At 34.3% G+C, this 18,906-nt stretch overlaps 1 protein-coding gene across 3 annotated transcripts; it reads right to left on the reverse strand.

The window, feature by feature from the left end:
• Nucleotides 1–731: 731 nt before the first annotated feature.
• On the reverse strand, nucleotides 732–10,079 carry LOC102610804 (zinc finger protein BRUTUS). Of its 3 annotated transcripts, XM_006485752.4 has the most exons (14): nucleotides 9,617–10,078; nucleotides 8,038–8,247; nucleotides 6,671–6,865; nucleotides 6,212–6,579; nucleotides 5,766–5,991; nucleotides 5,312–5,480; nucleotides 3,983–5,206; nucleotides 3,650–3,821; nucleotides 3,279–3,500; nucleotides 3,068–3,205; nucleotides 1,937–2,171; nucleotides 1,765–1,824; nucleotides 1,590–1,661; nucleotides 732–1,128 (listed from the first exon to the last, which is right to left on the reverse strand). In XM_006485752.4, exons 1-14 carry the CDS (start codon nucleotides 9,905–9,907, stop codon nucleotides 985–987), a joined length of 3,726 nt encoding a protein of 1,241 aa, XP_006485815.2. In that variant the 5' UTR covers nucleotides 9,908–10,078; the 3' UTR covers nucleotides 732–984. The 3 variants fall into 3 exon arrangements, 2 of the variants coding, with proteins under 2 accessions (XP_006485815.2, XP_006485817.2); XM_006485754.4 differs by lacking the exon at nucleotides 9,617–10,078 and having other exon boundaries at nucleotides 8,000–8,132; XR_003066404.2 differs by lacking the exons at nucleotides 732–1,128; nucleotides 1,590–1,661; nucleotides 1,765–1,824 and having other exon boundaries at nucleotides 2,023–2,171; nucleotides 3,068–3,213; nucleotides 9,617–10,079.
• Nucleotides 10,080–18,906: the final 8,827 nt, after the last annotated feature.

Below are 18,906 nucleotides of genomic sequence, written 5' to 3' on the forward strand. Positions count from 1 at the left end.
AACATAGCCTTTACATATTTTGCTTTGGAGCAGTAGATTGCGATGTAATTTTTCTAGCAATAATTGTGTTGTATGACCCTACAAGCCCTATCAACATTGGATTCCAAAATTTACCCCAAAACTATTTCTGAAATTCTTTTGGTTCTGTTGTGATAATAGATGCTAAAATGTCATTGCACAAGATATGCTCTTTAACTCTAGTGAAATGGCAGTGAGTTTACGACCGACAAGATTGGAGTTGTAGAGATACCTAATTCGTGATGGCAATATGAACCACAACTGTAAAGATGTGGGGACTGTCAATAATAGTAGGCTACTACTAGAAATTGAACAGCTACATCTACAATGTTGATGAAGCAAGCATTATTGGTTTTTGTCTATTGGTATGGTGGTCCATTCCACCAACTCTAAATGGATATATTCCATTTTGGAAGCTCATATTGGTGTTATCACAAAGATGTAATGGAAATGTAACCATGATTAATTGCATTTATCAAAAAGGGACTCGAGTTAATTCTATCTTCTGAAAGTAGCGAGGCCACACCCAGCACCTAGAGGATGCCATGCTCTTACATTATATGCGACTGATGCAACAGACAAGCTTATGCAAATTATGCAATCTTTTTTATTCGGCAGCAAGGAAAAAGAGGAAGACGGAAACTACTACGCATGGACGCATATGGACCACGCCACATTGCACTTAATGCATTGAGACCATTTGAAAAAATTGATTGATGCTGGGGTCAAAATCTTGTATAAACTTGTATTTTGCTTAAGATTTCGGCTGATGAGATCCAGAAATTCTATACATTTTTGCCTTGGCTGCTCTGTGTTTTCAATTTGTCTCTGTACTCTCTGGGTGGTGAACTCAACCGAAACTGTATGCCCATAGGGACTTTCTGTATGAACTATTCTGCACAGGACAGCATTGACTCTACTAGTATGTACAAGCTAAATTTGTATACATATTTATAGACAAAACTCTCATTTGTGTGATGTAGAAGAGTTGGAAACTGTTGTGTCATTCTTGATTAACCGGGTGTTGTAGGATCCACAGAATCCACATTTATGATATAACCAATGGAAGCGTGCGGCACCCTTCTGCTCGCAATCATTGCAAAGTATATCCTGGAATGCAATGCAGAAATTAGAGTACTTAGAAAGGGAATAGCCTGGGCAGTGGATTGCTTCTACCAGATGTGGTATAATTATAATTTTCATGTAAATGTTATGACCAATGCATAAAGAAAATGGAAGAGGTTTGATCAGCCGCTGTGTTTCTACCAATATCAATTAGTGCAGGGGGGGGAATTTGTGGTGGGGGGAAGGGGAACTTTTGGTGCTAGATTTATCACAGTTGTAAAGAAACTATGGTGACAGCAGTGGGACAGTGGCTGTAAAAGGATACGGAATTTTTTACTTATAAATTTCTTATCCACAAGATTAAACATAAAATATACTGGCTAAAGAAAAAATGAAATGCAAACATATCAACTTGAGATAAAGTTGTTATAGTAAATAACCAAATGAAACAGCATTTCAATATTGAAGCAGAGAGTGAGAGGCAGGAAGATGGAAGGAAAATGCACCTGAACTTGATTTCTATATTCCTCTGGAAGTTCTTCCACAGCCAGCAGTGCATCAATCATGCCGAAGTAAATCTGAGTTGATTTGGAAACAATAAAGAAATATATTTTGTCATGCTTGAATTACATTTACACAGTATGCCTCAAAAATAAGAAATATGAGAAAAAGTTTTCTTACTGCCATATCTCCTAAAGATTTGCTGCAAATCGGACAGGTGTAGTGACTACAAGTGTATGCCTAACAAATCATAATGTAATCAGATAAACTACTGTAGTAGAGATGCCTTTTAAGAAGAAAAATTACATGAAAGAAAATGAATTGAAATTGCAATTATCAGTAAAATAGAGACCTGAAAGCAAGCCAAATGCATGTAATGGCCACAGGGTAAAGCTCTGACTGTTTCACTTGATGTGAATAAGAAATCACAACATATAGGGCAGTTTGTTTCTAGACATTTTTCCAAGCACTTGTGATTCAGTAACTTCAATCCCAAGCAACAATTGCAAGTCATACAATGGAAAAAATCAACGCCGAGACCTCCACCGACCCGGCATAAATTACAAAATGGACAATGATACACTGTCCTGAAACACAAAAACGGAATTTGCAACTGAGTCAGCACATTATTTTCCATTTCGAAGATGAGGATAAACAGGGCTAGACTCTAAAAACAATTCACAAATGCAAACTATGAAGCTTACAATGTTGTTTTGTAATTTTTTAAAGACAGAACAGGAGTAGTTGCTATTAAAATCAACTGTTGTTAAAATTATTCTACAAAAATGCAAGGAAGATTCGGCACATATGCTGAGCGCAATATGAACAGACCATATCATATTGACTACCAAGTTTATTTCTTAAAATTCTGCAAGCTTCACAACTCACCAAAACTTTAGTTCCTCTAAAAATCCTTTTTTTTTTTTAAATAAGAATTTCAAAGAAACTAAAACACACCATTAATTCGGAATTCTCCATGTTTACACACTGAATATTTTATAGAATTTAACCCAGTTAACCGACCTCAATCTCAATTTATAAATATTAAAATTCATGAAGAAGTTAATAAATACTAATACTCATTCATTTTCTTCATATTGAAAGCAATCTAGCAAAATTTGCAAAATAAATCATAGACCATACATTTATTGAACAAGAAAAGGATCTGTATTTAAACATAAAAAAATACAGAATCAATTTATTGAAAAGGATAATTGTATGAGATCAAACTTATTATCATAAGAATAACACATTTTTTAATATACAAAACAGCAAATTATCTTTATTAACCTCATTATATAGCCATAAGTTAGTTCACACTAACAATATTTATAATAATTATAAATAGTTCTTAACAGTCATAACAACAAATTTTAGTTTAAGTAATATCACATATCAACTGCCCTTACTCTGTGTGCTTTGATCATTCATAACCTAGGAACAAGGAATTTGAATGATGAACTTTCTGTTGGAACTCATGTACCTTTCATCATCAAAAAATTTGCATATGTTGCAATAGTACTTCGCCATAGATAGCCCATTGCATGAAGGTGTCGTGCAGTTTGGCCCAATAGCCTGAATCTTAAGGCAACGCATGCACATCATTTCCGACGTTGCTTTTCTGCAATGCTAAACCAAAAGTCAGACAGTGAAACCTCACTTTTAATGTAAGAAAGAGCATAGATTATTATTACCTATCCATTGAGTGATCACTCGCTTTATCATGGCAAAACCTACAGGTAAACAACTTGCCACAGCAAGCAGCACGAATTTTACAGTTTCTTTTGTAGTGCTCACACCCAAACACTTGTTTCTCTGGATCTCGATATGATGCATAGCAGTCCAGCCCTTCTTCACCTTTAGAACTTTCACCAGCTGTAGCTTGTGGTAATTTCTGCTGAGTTGCTATCCAGCGACTAAAATAAACCATATAGTGATTGATTATTCTGGACTCGTAGATAAAAGTTATGAACACAAAGAAAATAAAAAAGAAACAAGAAATCACAACACAAAATACACAGTTGAATTGAGACATAAAAAGCGAATAATAGTCACTGAACTCAACCTTGTCATTAGATTTTGAGCTAGATATGCTTTTCTCCTTGGATCAAGAGTTGGGTCCCGATAAACCTTTCTGATCTCAGCTTCAAGCTCATTTTGATTCATACGGAAGATATCTTTCCATCCAGGCTTAAACATCAAATCACTTTGGTCCAAGCTTTCATGGAGATCACTATCTAGAAACCAAAAGTTGAAACGATTTAAACCATTTGACCCAACACAATATGCACTCAATATCTACAGGGAATATAAGATTAATAATAAATTTTAGTAAGTTCACAATCTATTCAGAAAACTGCAGCTATTCGAATCAATAGGAAACTTGCTAAGCAGATACCTTTATGAGAAATGTTAGCATCAGGTGTTTCAGTCAGAAAAGATGATTCATGAGGTCCTTTCCAGCATTCGTCAAGCCACTCATTGAACATTGTGTTTTTGGTTGCATGCTTCCATGTGTCTATCAGTTTGCTCTGCTCATCTTGAGTAAGTGCAGAAGTTACCCATGGTAGCATGGATTGGAGCACCTCAGCACCTGTGCTTCCAATTATGCGGCCGACTATTTTGTCTTGCTCCTCCACAGAAAAATGCCTACCAAACAATGGCCACAGCTCAAGTTCCTCCCCAAGGATATGCTGATCTAAGGTGACTTTTATGGATTTACACATCCCTTGAAGCTTAGTAGCTAGCTCATTATACTTTCTTCTATTATCACTACCATAGTCCGCTGAAAATTTATCTTCCTTCTCTGAATCGGCATTCGGCAAGCTTTCATGAAGTTGTGAAACTTCAGAAAGAACACATGAAATATCTTCAAATAGTTTTTCCTCCTGCTTATGGTCCAATGTGTATGAGTGACTCACATTGTGAAGTGCCTCTTTGGACTCCAGTGCTGGAAAAACAATTTCATCCTCAGCATTACTGTGAGCTCTGTATAAGCCCCATAGAAGACGGAATCTTCCAATAAACTGTCGAAGGAATGTCTCATCACAATCACTCAGTTTTGCAGATTCCATGTCCAGATACTCCAAGTCTTTGCTTATGGCTTTATGAAATTTGAATATTGTATCAATTGGTCGTTCTGCCGATACAACATCATAAGAGCTATTATCTGTTTCCCACATAAACAGACTCGAATTCAGAGATGGAGCAGAGGAGCTGAAAGACAAGGACCGGAGAGACTTAGCTGTAGAATGAGAACTCAAACCCAGGTTATTACTGTTTACCCCTAAACCCGGGACACAACAAGATTGATCGCTACAGGATCCTACATGCGAAGTTACAGATTCTAAGGGGAGAAGGGTATTGCCATTTTTGCAAGACAGGGAGATGTTTTTTTTTAATGGCCTTGTTATTTCGTCTCCATGAATAGATATTAGACCTGCATTAGTACATAATGTCGCAACGCGTGTACAGCATGAACAAGAAAACTTTTCTTCAATATCCGTTAACCTTTTCACAGGACAGCAACCAACTGCATTTGGAGACAAACAGAGGCTCTGGTTGCGGCCCTTGCATCCCCAGCCAGAGAAAAGTATGATGAGAGCAGCATCTGTTGCTGGAGCTGAATCAAATAGGTATTCAAAATTAGAGTCGTATACATAATGGTAATTTTCTCGGATATAATTTACCTTCTATCATGTTACAATATAGGGGATGAATATATTACCAGCAGATTGCATGTTTTTTAGGACACTTCTAGCTTCATTTTCAGTCAATGATCCCATAAGCCATGGCAAGACACGCTCAATCAATTTTAATGGCATTTCACACAAGCTTTGGTACAAAATTTCCCGCTGTCTCTTGAAGCTAAAGTGATTTCGGGCAAGTGGGAGAACCTATACAAGCAAGGAAGAAGGATATTGGTGCCTGAGATTTATTATAGTACGATACCAATTAAATATTGGAGAGAGCAGGCCCTATATATTTCATTACATTAGTATGAAATCTGATAGGAAATTTTAATATAGGATCTGAGTAATTTCCTATCACACTACCGGTTGCCCCAAAAGGATTCATTAAACTTTATAGCATTAATTCAGCATCATAGAAACTTGCAGGGCAAACTCACAGCAGCAAATAATAATCGATAAAAATTTCCTATACGAACAAAGAAAGCTAACCTGAACTTCCACTTTGTGGAAGTGCCTCTCAATTGTTTCCATTATTTGATCCGCATGGGAGCACAACTTTGCATAAAATTCAGCGGATGTAGAAATTGCTCCTTCATTTTGAATACTTTCAATCAAAAGCCTGAAGTCATTAAATTGGCTTTCTTCTTCGGCATGCTTCTGAGAAAAAGAGGATGCTCCATCTACAGCAGGGAATATGACGTTGACTTCAGCAATACTGCAACCAACAAGGGCAAATGCTCCAGATGAAGAACAGAGAAGAAATATCAACTACTGTATACTGATTATTAATCTTTCAAAAAAAGGAATTAAAAAAAATAACACCCTTGGAAAAATATAAACACAAAGATTGAAAATTATGGTCACTCAACCTCACTGAGTAATCATATGAACAAGAAAATGTTCCATAACTGTATAACATAAAAATAAAGGGTTACCAATGAAAGATGAGAACTTCAGCAATGAATTGCAACCGTTCATTGAAGGCCAACAAATTTGTGAAATCACCAGAAAGTTGTATCTTCCTAGACTCCTCAGCTATCTCGTTCAACTCTTGTCTTATAGCATTATGCCAAAGCAGTATTTCATCGATAGGATATGTCCCATGGATGCTGGAAACTTCATTAATTGGTTCTAAATATTTCCTTTTTCCAGACTTTGGTGAATCACATGCACAGTTTATTCTATCCATTTGTTGAATCAATCTGTTGGCAATAGAATCTAAAGGACATTGGACCCGAGAATCATCCACACAGCTTCCTGTTTTGTCAGCATCATTTCTTCTTTTCATCCAGGTGAATACAACCTTCAACAAACAAAGTAATATAATCAGCTAAATGCAGCCACCAAAAGATATTCAGAAAAAGCTTAATCCTCTGAACGAACTCAAATCTTGCCTGCTGTAGAAGCTTTTCTTCTGGGACTATCTTGCTCAAGCACTTCCGCATATCTTGATATTCATTAGTTGAAATAGAGGACGAAAGCCACGGAAGGAATTCTGCCATCATATTTACAGGAATGCTACAGAAAAACTGCCACACAAGAGATGCTTGTTCTTCTAGCGAAAAGTGCTGTGTAAGTAAGGGAAAGACCTGACATGAACAAAGAAGATCAAATTTATTAATTTCTGCTTTAATGCAAATAATCAAAATAAATAGCGCTTCGAACACTTTGGAAAAAACATGCTAAAACATATAAATTAATTTTATCAAAATATGACAAGAATCACTCCTTCAATCAATTACTATATAAACTAATTAATAATAACATAATTTTTCTTTTTTTGTTATAATAATACAGCAAAACAAAAAGGAAAGGGTAAATAATTAAATTATTTGGTAACTTGTTTTACTTTCATTTTCAAATAACAAGTTACATGAAGATGGATTTCGACCATAACTGCTACGATAGCAATGAATCTCCCAGATCATTTTAGGTGGCGTCTTGCATTAATTAAATAAAGTTTAATGTTCACATAAGTATTACACATACCAATTGTAACCAGTCAACTAACACAGATTCCAGGGACATCAAATATTCCCATAAAAGATCCAATTTCTCATATGGAGAATTTTTTTTTGAAAAAAATAAAAAGAGTGCGAGAGAGAGATATAGAGAGGATAGAGAAGAAGAAAAAGAACAAGGAGGAGAAGGAAAAATTAATTCCTTTTTTTAATATATTTATTTCCATTATTAGCAGGAAAATAGCATTGCCTTTCTAAAACAAGTGAGATGGAGCCCAAAATGATAGAATTGTTGATTGAGGGTCACCCATACAAGCTTGAGAATTCCAATGACAAATAACCAAAATACTGCACTAAGACAGAGAGTGCAAGGGGAAAAAAAAAGGAAAGGAAAAAAATGTGTATCTGCAAGATAGTATGTATTTGAAAGCCAAGAGTACAACAAAAGTCGACTCGAATTACTGGACCACTCAGCCCATGCCATACGAACTAAATAAGATAACAAGATAACAACTCTAGTAGGGATATATATGACAACATAAATACCAAATAAAAAATGACAGATATACTAGTTATAGTGTTTATTATTTTTTGAGAATTTAAGAAATAAACAACCTTTCTATTGATTAGGATCTAACCCCAGCACATTTCTGTAGAAATATTTTACCTCCCACTAAAATTTGTGAATTTTCTATGCTCTTTGTTGTTGCAGCACTTCTTTATAATGGTAAGAAGAGTTTAATAAAAAAAAATAGTAAATACCTAGAAGACAATGCAAACGTCACCAGAAGGAGCTGTACCTGCTGTTCTTCCTTTGACATGTGCTGGTTAATTGATGTCTGAAGGGCTCTAGAACAAGATGCTAACTCCTTTGGGAAACTTTCATCATTTTGCGTATAAGAATTTAGCAGCTGAAAAAGATGATCAAAAAGATTGCTTTCACCCTCATGTTCAAGGGAGTATTTTCTTGCCACATTCTTTACACGTATATCAAGAGCTGGAAAGATGACCTGCATTTTTTAGAAAAATCATTCACTCATAAATTCTAATTTATTAGTTTTCTTTTACCCCAAAAGGTGGATACAGCAGATTAGGAAAGAGAATTTAAGTCAATTGACTATAAGATCCCTTCTTGATAACAGGGTAAAAGCGATAGAAATATAGCACATATGCTCCATATTGTTACCATTAACAAGAGCTCAAGAGAACTTTCCTAAATTCACTTCGAGAAGCACAAGAAGCAGCAGTTACTAAAAGTCTTCATTTTTATAAATACGGTTTCAATTGGAAAAATAGTACACAAAATGCATTTATGCTCAACAGCTGATTGCAAGCATTACATTATGCATATAACGTAGTCATTAATTGTCTATCGATATTTATTAACTTGAAAAGGTAGAAAACCAATATACCTAGTGAAGAAAGGTGGCATGTGAAACAGTAGGAATGCGTTAACTAATGGCACATATATGTACCTTCAGGTAATGTAAAATATCATGCAGAAACAGAAGTTTGCACCACTAAATTCCAAAAGTGACCATCCTATAGGAGTATTATTAGCTATCAAAAAATTTGGTATGACCTAAGTCAAGCAAGAGAATATGCCCTTTGTTTGACAAAAAACAAAACTACAAACATGCCCCTCGCCACCCACTTTTCCGCATAGTTTGGAACCATCGTATTAGGAAAATTTGCAGTGCTATTCACAATAAATCACTGCATTTTCAAGAAAACTACATAGAGGAATTTTCAAATAAAATAAATGTATTGATATACTACATCACTTCAATATAAAATAAAAACATTAAACTTTGGTCTCCTTAAATTTGTGTTTCCTTCTTATTCTTCTTTTGGTGGGAAATGTAATAAAAATGAATTTAGGAAATACAAGATTATGAAGGGAGAACATAAAATAAGTCCCAAATGAAAATTGACAGACAACAGTGTTTATAAAGAAAATGAAGTAAAAGCAGTGGAAAAGTAATAGCTGAATTTTCATTTTTCTTTTGGAATTATCCATTTAAAAATATAGAATTAGTTCTATCATTCAATTTAACTAAAACTGAAATTTTGAAAGAACATATGAAAACACAATTAAATGCCACACACTATCAGCTTTCAAAGTACAATTTTTTTGCAACATGCATGTATCAACAAGAATGTAAAATATAATAACAAAGCTAAATATTTTAAAATTCAGGAATTTTAAAAATATGATTTTAAACTTACAGGTTAGAAAAAAGAAATTAAATGCAATGAGAAAGCAGCTCACATACTAATTTAAAATTAATATCCAAAAAATATATTACACTAAACAAACTAGAATCTTACAACATTTATACAGCCACAGTGATTTTAAATCTTTTCAAAAAATCTTACCTCATCTTCAGCATTGGAGTGATGCTTGTAAACGGAGTGCAAGAAACGGTACCGTTCGGACAACGACAGAATTTCGACGCGGTGACCAGTGGCGAAGTTCATGGCCAATTGGTGAAGCGCGTCGAGCTCATTGCGCACCGCTTTGTGGAAGAAACAAAAGATCAAAATCGGCGAGTCGTCGTCTTCTTCTTCGTCTAGGTCCGAGCTCTTCGAAGACGACGGCGACGTCGTTTCGACAGATTCTGTGACGACGGCGTCTCTCCGCTGCAGTTCCGGCAACAACGTCGTCATTTTTTTATTTTGTCGTTATGTGCAAAAAGTTTCTTTCCGTTCTGTTTTTGTTCGGATACGAAGAGCAGAGGGGAGAGAAGCTGAGGTGTTTGTTTGGTTTGGTTTGGTTTGGTTGTAAAATGAATTTATTTTTTTTTTATTTTTTTGAATTTTTGAATTTTAATTTGCTTGCGAAAGTGATGACAATTTGTAATATTTATATAGTTGACTTGGTGCCACGTGGAGAGGTGCTGCCACGGGGATGCTGATGTAAGCAAAGGGCGGTCCAAGTACTAAAGTGAGAGCGAAGGTGGGTGGGGGCACGTGAGGAGAGAGTTTTGGATAAACCGATAAAGCAGGAAAAAGCGTGATTACTACGTCGTTTTGTGTGTGTGAGAGACAGAGACAAGCGCGTGTGAAAAGACCACTTGTTTAGGTTGCGGAAATTGTGCAAAAGAAATGGGAAAAATTAAAAGGCGGGGAAGGTGAAATTACGAAGCAGCTAATATTAATTGATGGATATTTTAATGATAGTGTATAATTATATTAATTATTTTATTATATATTTATTTTTTAATCTAAAATTATTTATGTGTATTTTAATTAGAAAGATTTGTCTCACAACCACCTTAAGAATATTGAAAGTATAAATAATTACCATAAGTTTAACAAAAAAAAAATAATTAGTTGATAAAAAATTAAATCTTAAAGTGGCTCTAAGGTATTATCATAAATTCATGATGTGTGCTTGCATTTTTCGATATTCTTAAAAGATTTAGAGGATTATTTCCCTTTTACTTAATAGAAGTTTAAATCATATGTGAATTCTAGTTATTAAAAAAAATTATCAATTTTAAAATATATGTGAGAGAGAGAGAGAGAGATTTTAAAAATAGAGGAAAAAACATACTTACAACATCCACATTTTGCGCAAATGCACATGCAGACTTCTTTGATTGAAGTTTCCTAATAAAAGGGAAGAGAGAAACGACTTAGTCCTTCAAAGAAATTATGAATTTGAAGAAACGAGAGGGGATTAAATTATTGTCATAATCAAGGTCATCAATGTAAGAATTGACCGAAAATGAAACATAATAATGGATACGGGCTTGAGGTTAGTGGCCGATTGTGGCATTAAGAGGGCACAAGATGATTGTGTGAGGAGCGTGTCACGTATTAGTCAGCACTTGATCATCTCATGCCTTCTCACGTCGTCGTTTGGACAACACATTCCCTTTCTCTTAAGTAATTGATTATTTGACTAATCGACCCTTGAAAACCGGACATAAACCATATTAAAACATCGTCTGCCTTCAAGGTTGTTGGGCGTCCCTAGATTAAGCTAATTAGGTGACAAATTAAAAAAATTCATCATTTCTAGCTTCAAGATCATGCGTGTTGGGTGACGATGTATCCCTTCTTAGTGGCGTAGGTAGAAAATCGAATTCACGACGACAAAATTACTTTTCTAACATAAAATACAAACAACCTCGAATCGATCTCAATATATAAAAGAAACTCCCAACGTCGAGAGAGATTTGAGATTCCATAATTAACCCAGCGAATGCTTTCTATTTCTAAAAAGGACTTGCAAAAAGAAAATTAAATATAAACAACCGTGTTATTTACAGTAATATTTATATATCGATATTTTTACTTGATACATTTACAATTGGCTTTGTATTATAGGCTTCTTGGGCGTCTGTATGCTACTATGGTGTATCAAAATTTTAGCTAAAAATCAAGACTTTTTAGCTTTTAAGAGAAAGGCAGCAAATTGTCAAAATTGTCAAAAGTGAAAATATGATTTTAATTTTTTTTGAAAGAATTTAATAGATTAAATTCTAAAATTAATGAAATAATTAATCTAATAAAGACAAATGTATAATTTATTGCCGAGCAAGACAAAACACATTTTCGAAAATTTTATTGGCTCTGCCACCGTCCTTTCTAGATATCCCAACGCGCTGATTTTTCCCCTATATTCGTCAATACAAAAATTGACACTCATACTACAATAAGATCTCAATAATAGTCCATTGCATTGCTTGTAAACTAATGTAAATATCTATAATGAGAGAAATTCTATAATATATCTGTTGTATTATAATTAATTAATACATATATTATATATGTAATTGAGTTTAATACAACCACCACTTACATGATAATGTATAAAATAAATACACACATATCATGATATTATTTACTTATTGTATTACTGACATGGTACAAAGATGTATTCTAAAATTACTCCTATTATGAAATTTATTTACGTAATCAATGGGGTGAAATATCTTTTTTTTTTTTTTTTGAAATCCTTTCTTTAATATGACTTTAAGAGTAATTAATTATTAAAACTAAATTTTTGTATCAAACTTATTATTATGTGCAAGAGACACGTTCTTGCGATTAAACTAATCGATGATCTTTATATTGATCCACTAAGATTGACCGACTAAAACCACTTTTCATGCGGGATCTCTCCACTTTTGCTGGATCAGTACAAGCTTTTAATTGTGATTCAACCTTTTTCTTGAGTATTATTTTTTTTCTTATCTTAATCAAGTCATATCATTTTCCTTAACCCCTTTTGCCACTCTCCTGGTATCTTCTATTGTTTATAAAGATACTTTAGAAGCATTTATTAATGCTTTAACATGCATGGTTGCTCATACAACCACACCTTATTTTTTCTTAGTATTTCTTTAATATTCTATTGCTTAATTTAATAAATTAAAGACAATGAATCTTAAAGATCTGTCTTCTCTTCTCTTATTTTATTTGAGTGCAGGGTGTGTTTCGAAGTGATGTGTGGCAGTTAAGCTGTCAAAATCAACTACTAAAGTGTTTAGTAATCTTTTTATAGTTAATTTTTGATAGTTCAATAGTTATTTTTTCTCAATTCTACTTTATAGTTATAACTTTTACCCCACATCAATTACAGCTTAAAGATTACAACATCTTACTCCCAAATACATTTACAATCATGGTTCAAAACATAGGACCCTTTACGTAGATAGTAATATTTTAACACACCCTAACATGTGTTACCGACGGCTTCCGATGAGGAGAAAATCTCCTACAACACACGGAGAGACTTGAATAGGCCGCAAGCTTTGATAATGAAACGACATGCATATGAGATGTTCATTACTCAACCAATGAGTGCTTGCCAAGTGTACCAATAATGTTAATAAATACGTTGGAGAATCACAAAGAAAGTTGGGCCAAATGTTCATCAAAGTGGCCAGTATTGTGGACAAGTGGACAGTCAAATTGAACGAAAATGGGGGGGAAGAAGTTGCTCTTTATCTGGGCGCATGAAGTGAGTGCTTTCAAAAGAGAATCCATTTCTTCTTACGTGCATGTCACTAGAACCAAATAATACACATCTGAACAAATAAGACCGAGGTGCTTTTTCAGTCAAAAGAGTAAAATGGACAATTAAATTAATGCTCATCTACTCACGTCACCATTTTTGTCATGGCATTCTGCTTTAGATTCAATGATATGAACTAATGCGGCAAATAACAGCACTCGGTGACCCCAAAGTGAGGCAAAATTTCTACCATTTTTTTTCTTTTTCATGGGTTCACCAATGCAAACTTGTGGTTTTTTTCCAGATGGGGTTGATTGGTTATTGCTTTGGGGCTACTCACTGTCCAATGCGCTTTTGTGCGGAGGAAATGGGGTCGGTTTGATTTTGAATTTTGACTCAGCGTCATCAATTATATACCAAAGCAAGATTCAAAAGAAGATAACTTATTGATCTTTTTTTTTTTTTTGAAAAGGAAGATAACTTATTGATAGATGAGTAAGAATATGCTACAATGCGCAAACTGAATTATTGTGATTAAATATCACAAACTCACAATCATCAAATTTCAGAATTTTTAGTTGGGAATTGGCACATTCATAGAGATGAGACCCTGGCTGGTCCGATTAGGATTACACCATTGACAAAAAGGAAGTCACTTCTCTCGAAAATAATGTGTTTTTCTCTTGATCAGGGATTGGATTTCGGTCATTTCAGTATTTATTTTGTTTAATTTGTTGGTAGTGAAAAGACAATTCATTTTGTTCTATTGCTCAAAGTTGATGAATCAGCAATTCAATTATTTTGAAAGCAATTGGAATATTATATACGGTGCCGATCAAAAGCATTTCCAGTTGATATTAAAGGGAATTTATGATCAGACCTGATGATTTGGACTATTAGCAATCTGATCAAAAGTTTTGGAGAGTTGGACCTAGGATGTCTAGTTATATATCAAACTAAAAATACTAGTCTATTATATGTCAATATCCAACAAAAAAAACTAGTAAGAATGGCAATGAGGTGGGTTTGGAGCAGAGATTATTATCCTTGTTGGGGAAAGATCAGTTTTTTTAATTTTTATAAAGTATTTTTAAGATCGCTCTCATATAATATATAAGAATTTGTAATTTAGAAATCGTACCTTAAAAATCCGATTTAGCTTTTTCTACTGAAGTGATTTAGGCTCCCAAATCATGATCCGTCACCACCACGTCTGTTAGATCACGATCCGTCACCACCACGCTTGTTAGATCACGAACTATCACCAATGATCTTCCAGGTTATGACTCAGGTTTGATCTGCACTTGACGTGTGGGCGCTTTTATCACCACCAAAGCAACTAGCACTAGAAAATTTTTCTCTCAACAGTAGAGAGAAAAATCTTTTTCTCTTATCTGTATAAAGTGGCTGCTCTCTTTTTCTTTAGAGAAAAATAAGTCTTTTTATATCTCCCTTTAGTGAAAACCCTAGACTCCAAATAATAAAAAACAAAACTTAAGTTACTTGTTTTTTCTATAGAGGACCCATCTTGTAAAATAACATAAGGCCCCTTATACACAAGCTAATTAAATGGAGCCTCCCACTAAATGATATATTTAGGCTTTTGACCCAAATAACTAGTTATCTTGCTTATTAATTCAGTAGTGGTGCAGTCAATTAAATGAGCTAACCCGGGGATCATTTGGGAATATACAATAGTGGCTATAACAATTAGGCATGTAATTAAACTAGCCTAATTATTTAATTCCAAATCTACTCCACTAAAAGATTGGAATTGACCTCCATAATTGTATGCTCGAATAATAATTCGTCTCAAGCCACATTGATTTCTTTACTGCACAATCCTTTGTACCACATCATTAATTAAATCGATATCTCAACTGTCCAATCGATTTAATTACATCTTATTCCTTGATACTTACTAGTTTTCTCTAATGATCATTTTCAACATACTAAATATGTTGACACACTCTGGCCAAAGAATTCTATGATCAAGTGCCGAAAACTCATCAAGAGATGTGTTGTACAAATTCTATATTGTTAATCCATAACTCCAATACTCATAATTGCTCTTACCAAGATATCGGGTAATCTTGACCACAAGTATGTGCCGTGTCCATTGGTAACTCAAATGGAATAACAATTACAATAATGAAATCATAATTAACTCAAGATTAAGATTACAGTAAAATCAATGCCTATGAGATTTAATAAGTCTAACAATTATTACAAAGTTAATTAAATCTCATATGTGATCCAGTTCAATGTAGTTGTACTACATTAATAAATTCATACATGATTAAGACAAATCATTTAATGAATTCATTATAGTCTATACCTAAATAAAGTGTCCAACTTTATTTATTAACTGCGAATTAATTTATTTAATCATAAGATAACTTATATTTATATCTTTTGTGAATCCACATGACGATCAAATAAATACATATAATATGATTAAATGAACTTTGATCAAAATATTAATGCAATTAAGATATTTGAATAAAATACCTTATTAATTTTATTAATAAGAAAAAATGTTTATTACAATTAAATAAACACATGCTTTTAAAGAGCATATTTTCCCAACAATCTCCCACTAGCTCTCAAAGCATATTTGGCATCTCACACACGCCCATGGATTCTAAGTGCAAGTTAAAAGGTTTCCTAGGTATGGCTTTAGTAAAAGGATCTGTTAAGTTTTGCTATGACGCAATCTGAGTAACCTCCACATCACCTCTCTGCACTATATCCCTTATAAGATGATACTTCCTCTCAATATATTTTTGTTTCTTGTGGTTCCTTGATTCCTTAGATTGAACTACCGCACCACTATTATCGCAAAATAGTTTAAGGGGTGCAGTTACAGCAGGTACCACCTCAAGATCTTGTAGGAACTTGTGGAGCCATACAGCTTCTTTTGCAACTTTGGATGCAGCCACATATTCAGCTTTAGTTGTGGAGTCTGCGATACAAGATTATTTCACACTTTTTCAACTAATAGCTCCACTTCCCAATGTAAACACATAGCCGGAAGTTGATTTTCTGGAATCCTTATCTGACATAAAGTCAGAATCAGTATAACCCACTAGAATGAGTTCATCACCAGAATACACAAGCATATAACTTTTAGTTCTTTTCAGATACTTCATTATATGTTTGACCGCAGTCCAGTGTTCAGGTCCAGGATTAGATTGATATATACTAATCATCCCTACCGCAAAACAGATGTCTGGCCTAGTGCAAAGCATGACATACATGAGACTTCCCATAGCTTCTGCATAGGGAACTCGTCTCATTCTCTCTATCTCTTTAGATGTTTTAGGTGATTGATCCTTAGAGAATGTAATTCCATGTCTGAATGGTAATAAACCAGTCTTGAAATTTTCCATGCTAAATCTAGCCCATATCTTATCGATATAGACCGTTTGAGACAAGGTTAAAGTTTTATTCTTCCGGTCTCATAGTAACTTGATACCAAGAATATAACTTGCCTCTCCCAGGTCTTTTATATCAAATTATTTTGCTAACCAACTCTTTATTATAGTCAATACTCCTATATCGTTTCCAATTAGGAGAATATTGTCTACATAAAGAATTAGGAAGGCTACATATTTTTCTTGAATTTTCTTGTACACACATGGTTCATCAATGTTCTGAATGAATCCAAACGATTTAATTGTTTGATCAAATCTGATGTTCTATGACCGGGATGCTTGCTTCAATCCATAAATGGATCTCTGCAACTTACATACCATGTGTTTTTGGCCTTTTTGTATAAATCCATCTGGTTGTTGCATGTAGATGTTTTCTTCAAGATGCCGGTTAAGAAAGGCAGTCTTGACATCCATTTGCCAAATTTCATATCTAGCACTGCAACAATGGAGAGCAGAGTCCTAATGGATTTAAGCATAGCAACCGGAGAAAAGGTTTCCTCATAATCGATTCCCTCTTTCTAAGTAAACCTTTTTGCTACTAATCTTACTTTAAATGTTTCCACCCTTCCATCTACTCCTATTTTTCTCTTGTAGATCCACTTGCACCCTATATGTTTTACCCCATTTGGTGTCTCTACAAGTTCCCAGACTTTATTGGAATACATAGATTATATTTCTTGATTCATGGCCTTTTTTCAAAATTCAACATCTCTATCTATTAGAGCTTCGTTGTAACTTGTGGGATCTTGTACATGTTCATCTGAGATAGTTGTATAGGTTTCTCCCAAAAGCATGTATCTCGCAGGTAACCTAGTTACCCTCCCACTACGACGAGGTTCTAAAAGTGATGGTTGTCCAGGGATAATCCTATTGATCATCTAGTTGTTGCTGTTCTTCATGTTTTGTAACAGGCGTTGAAAGCTGAACATCAACCTAATCACCTGACAGTTCTTCAAGTATTACCTTACTCTTAGGTTTGAAATTATTCATATAGTCTTCCTCGAGGGAAGTGAAATGTGTGCTTACGATCACTTTCCTATCTTGAGGACTATAAAATAAACCTCCCCTTGTTCCTTTGGGATACCCTACAAACATACAAACCTCAAAACGTGAATCCATTTTGTCTGCCTTTGGTTTCAGCACATGTGCTGGTGATCCCCAAATATGGACATGTCGTAAACTTGGTTTGCGACCTGACCATAATTCTATTGGGGTTTTAGGCACTAACTTAGATGGAACTAAGTTCAAGAGGTAAACTGCAGTTTCCAGTGCTAGTCCCCAAAAAGAGATTAGTAATGACGAATAACTAAGTATAGATCTCACCATATCCAAAAGAGTTCTATTTCTTCTTTCAACTACCCCATTTTGTTGTGGTGTTCCCGGGACAGTCAACTGAGATATAATCCCATTTTCAACCAGATACTCTTTGAAATCTCCTGAGAGAAATTCACCACCTCGATCAGATCGAAATTTCTTTATGTTCTTATCTAATTGCTTTTCTATCTCAGCCTTATACTCTTTGAATTTCTCAAGAGTTTCAGACTTGTGACGCATCAGATAAACATAACCGTATCTCGAGTAATCATTAGTGAAAGTGATGAAATACTCATAACCTCCTCGAGCTTGTACATTGATTGATCCACATACATCTGTATGTACCAATTCAAGTGGTACTATGTTGCATGTACTCCTTTGGCCGAGAATGGCCTTTTGGTCATTTTTCCTTCTGAACAGGATTCGCAGAGTGGCAATGATTCATTTTCTAATGGACCCAAGAGCCCATCTTTGATCATTCTCTGTATCATATTTTGGTTTATATGACCCAAGCGTAAATGCCAGAGGTAACATTGGTTGGAAGAAATATTTCTTTTCTTAGATAAATGTGTATGCTCATCATCATTGATCACTGTGTCATGTATAAAATGGATCATTGGACTTAAATGATATAAATTATCTTCCAATGTACCAGAACAAATAAGTCTCTTATTATGAAAAATAGAAACAGAGGATTCAAAATTTACAATGTACCCTTGCTTTGACAAACAAGCTACTGAAATTAAATTCCTCTTAATGTCTAGAACATAAAGACAATTATTCAAAACTAAAGTCTCATTATTAAAAGATAATAAAACAGATCCAGTTTTCACTGCTGACACGAACTGTCCTGTCCCTAACTGCAGCTTGACGCTTCCTTCACTTATTTTCCTAGTTTTTTTAAACCAATAAAGTGAATTACAAATATGATTAGTTGCTCCTAAATC

Source organism: Citrus sinensis, chromosome 3, assembly GCF_022201045.2.
Source record: "Citrus sinensis cultivar Valencia sweet orange chromosome 3, DVS_A1.0, whole genome shotgun sequence".
Lineage (NCBI taxonomy): Eukaryota > Viridiplantae > Streptophyta > Magnoliopsida > Sapindales > Rutaceae > Citrus > Citrus sinensis.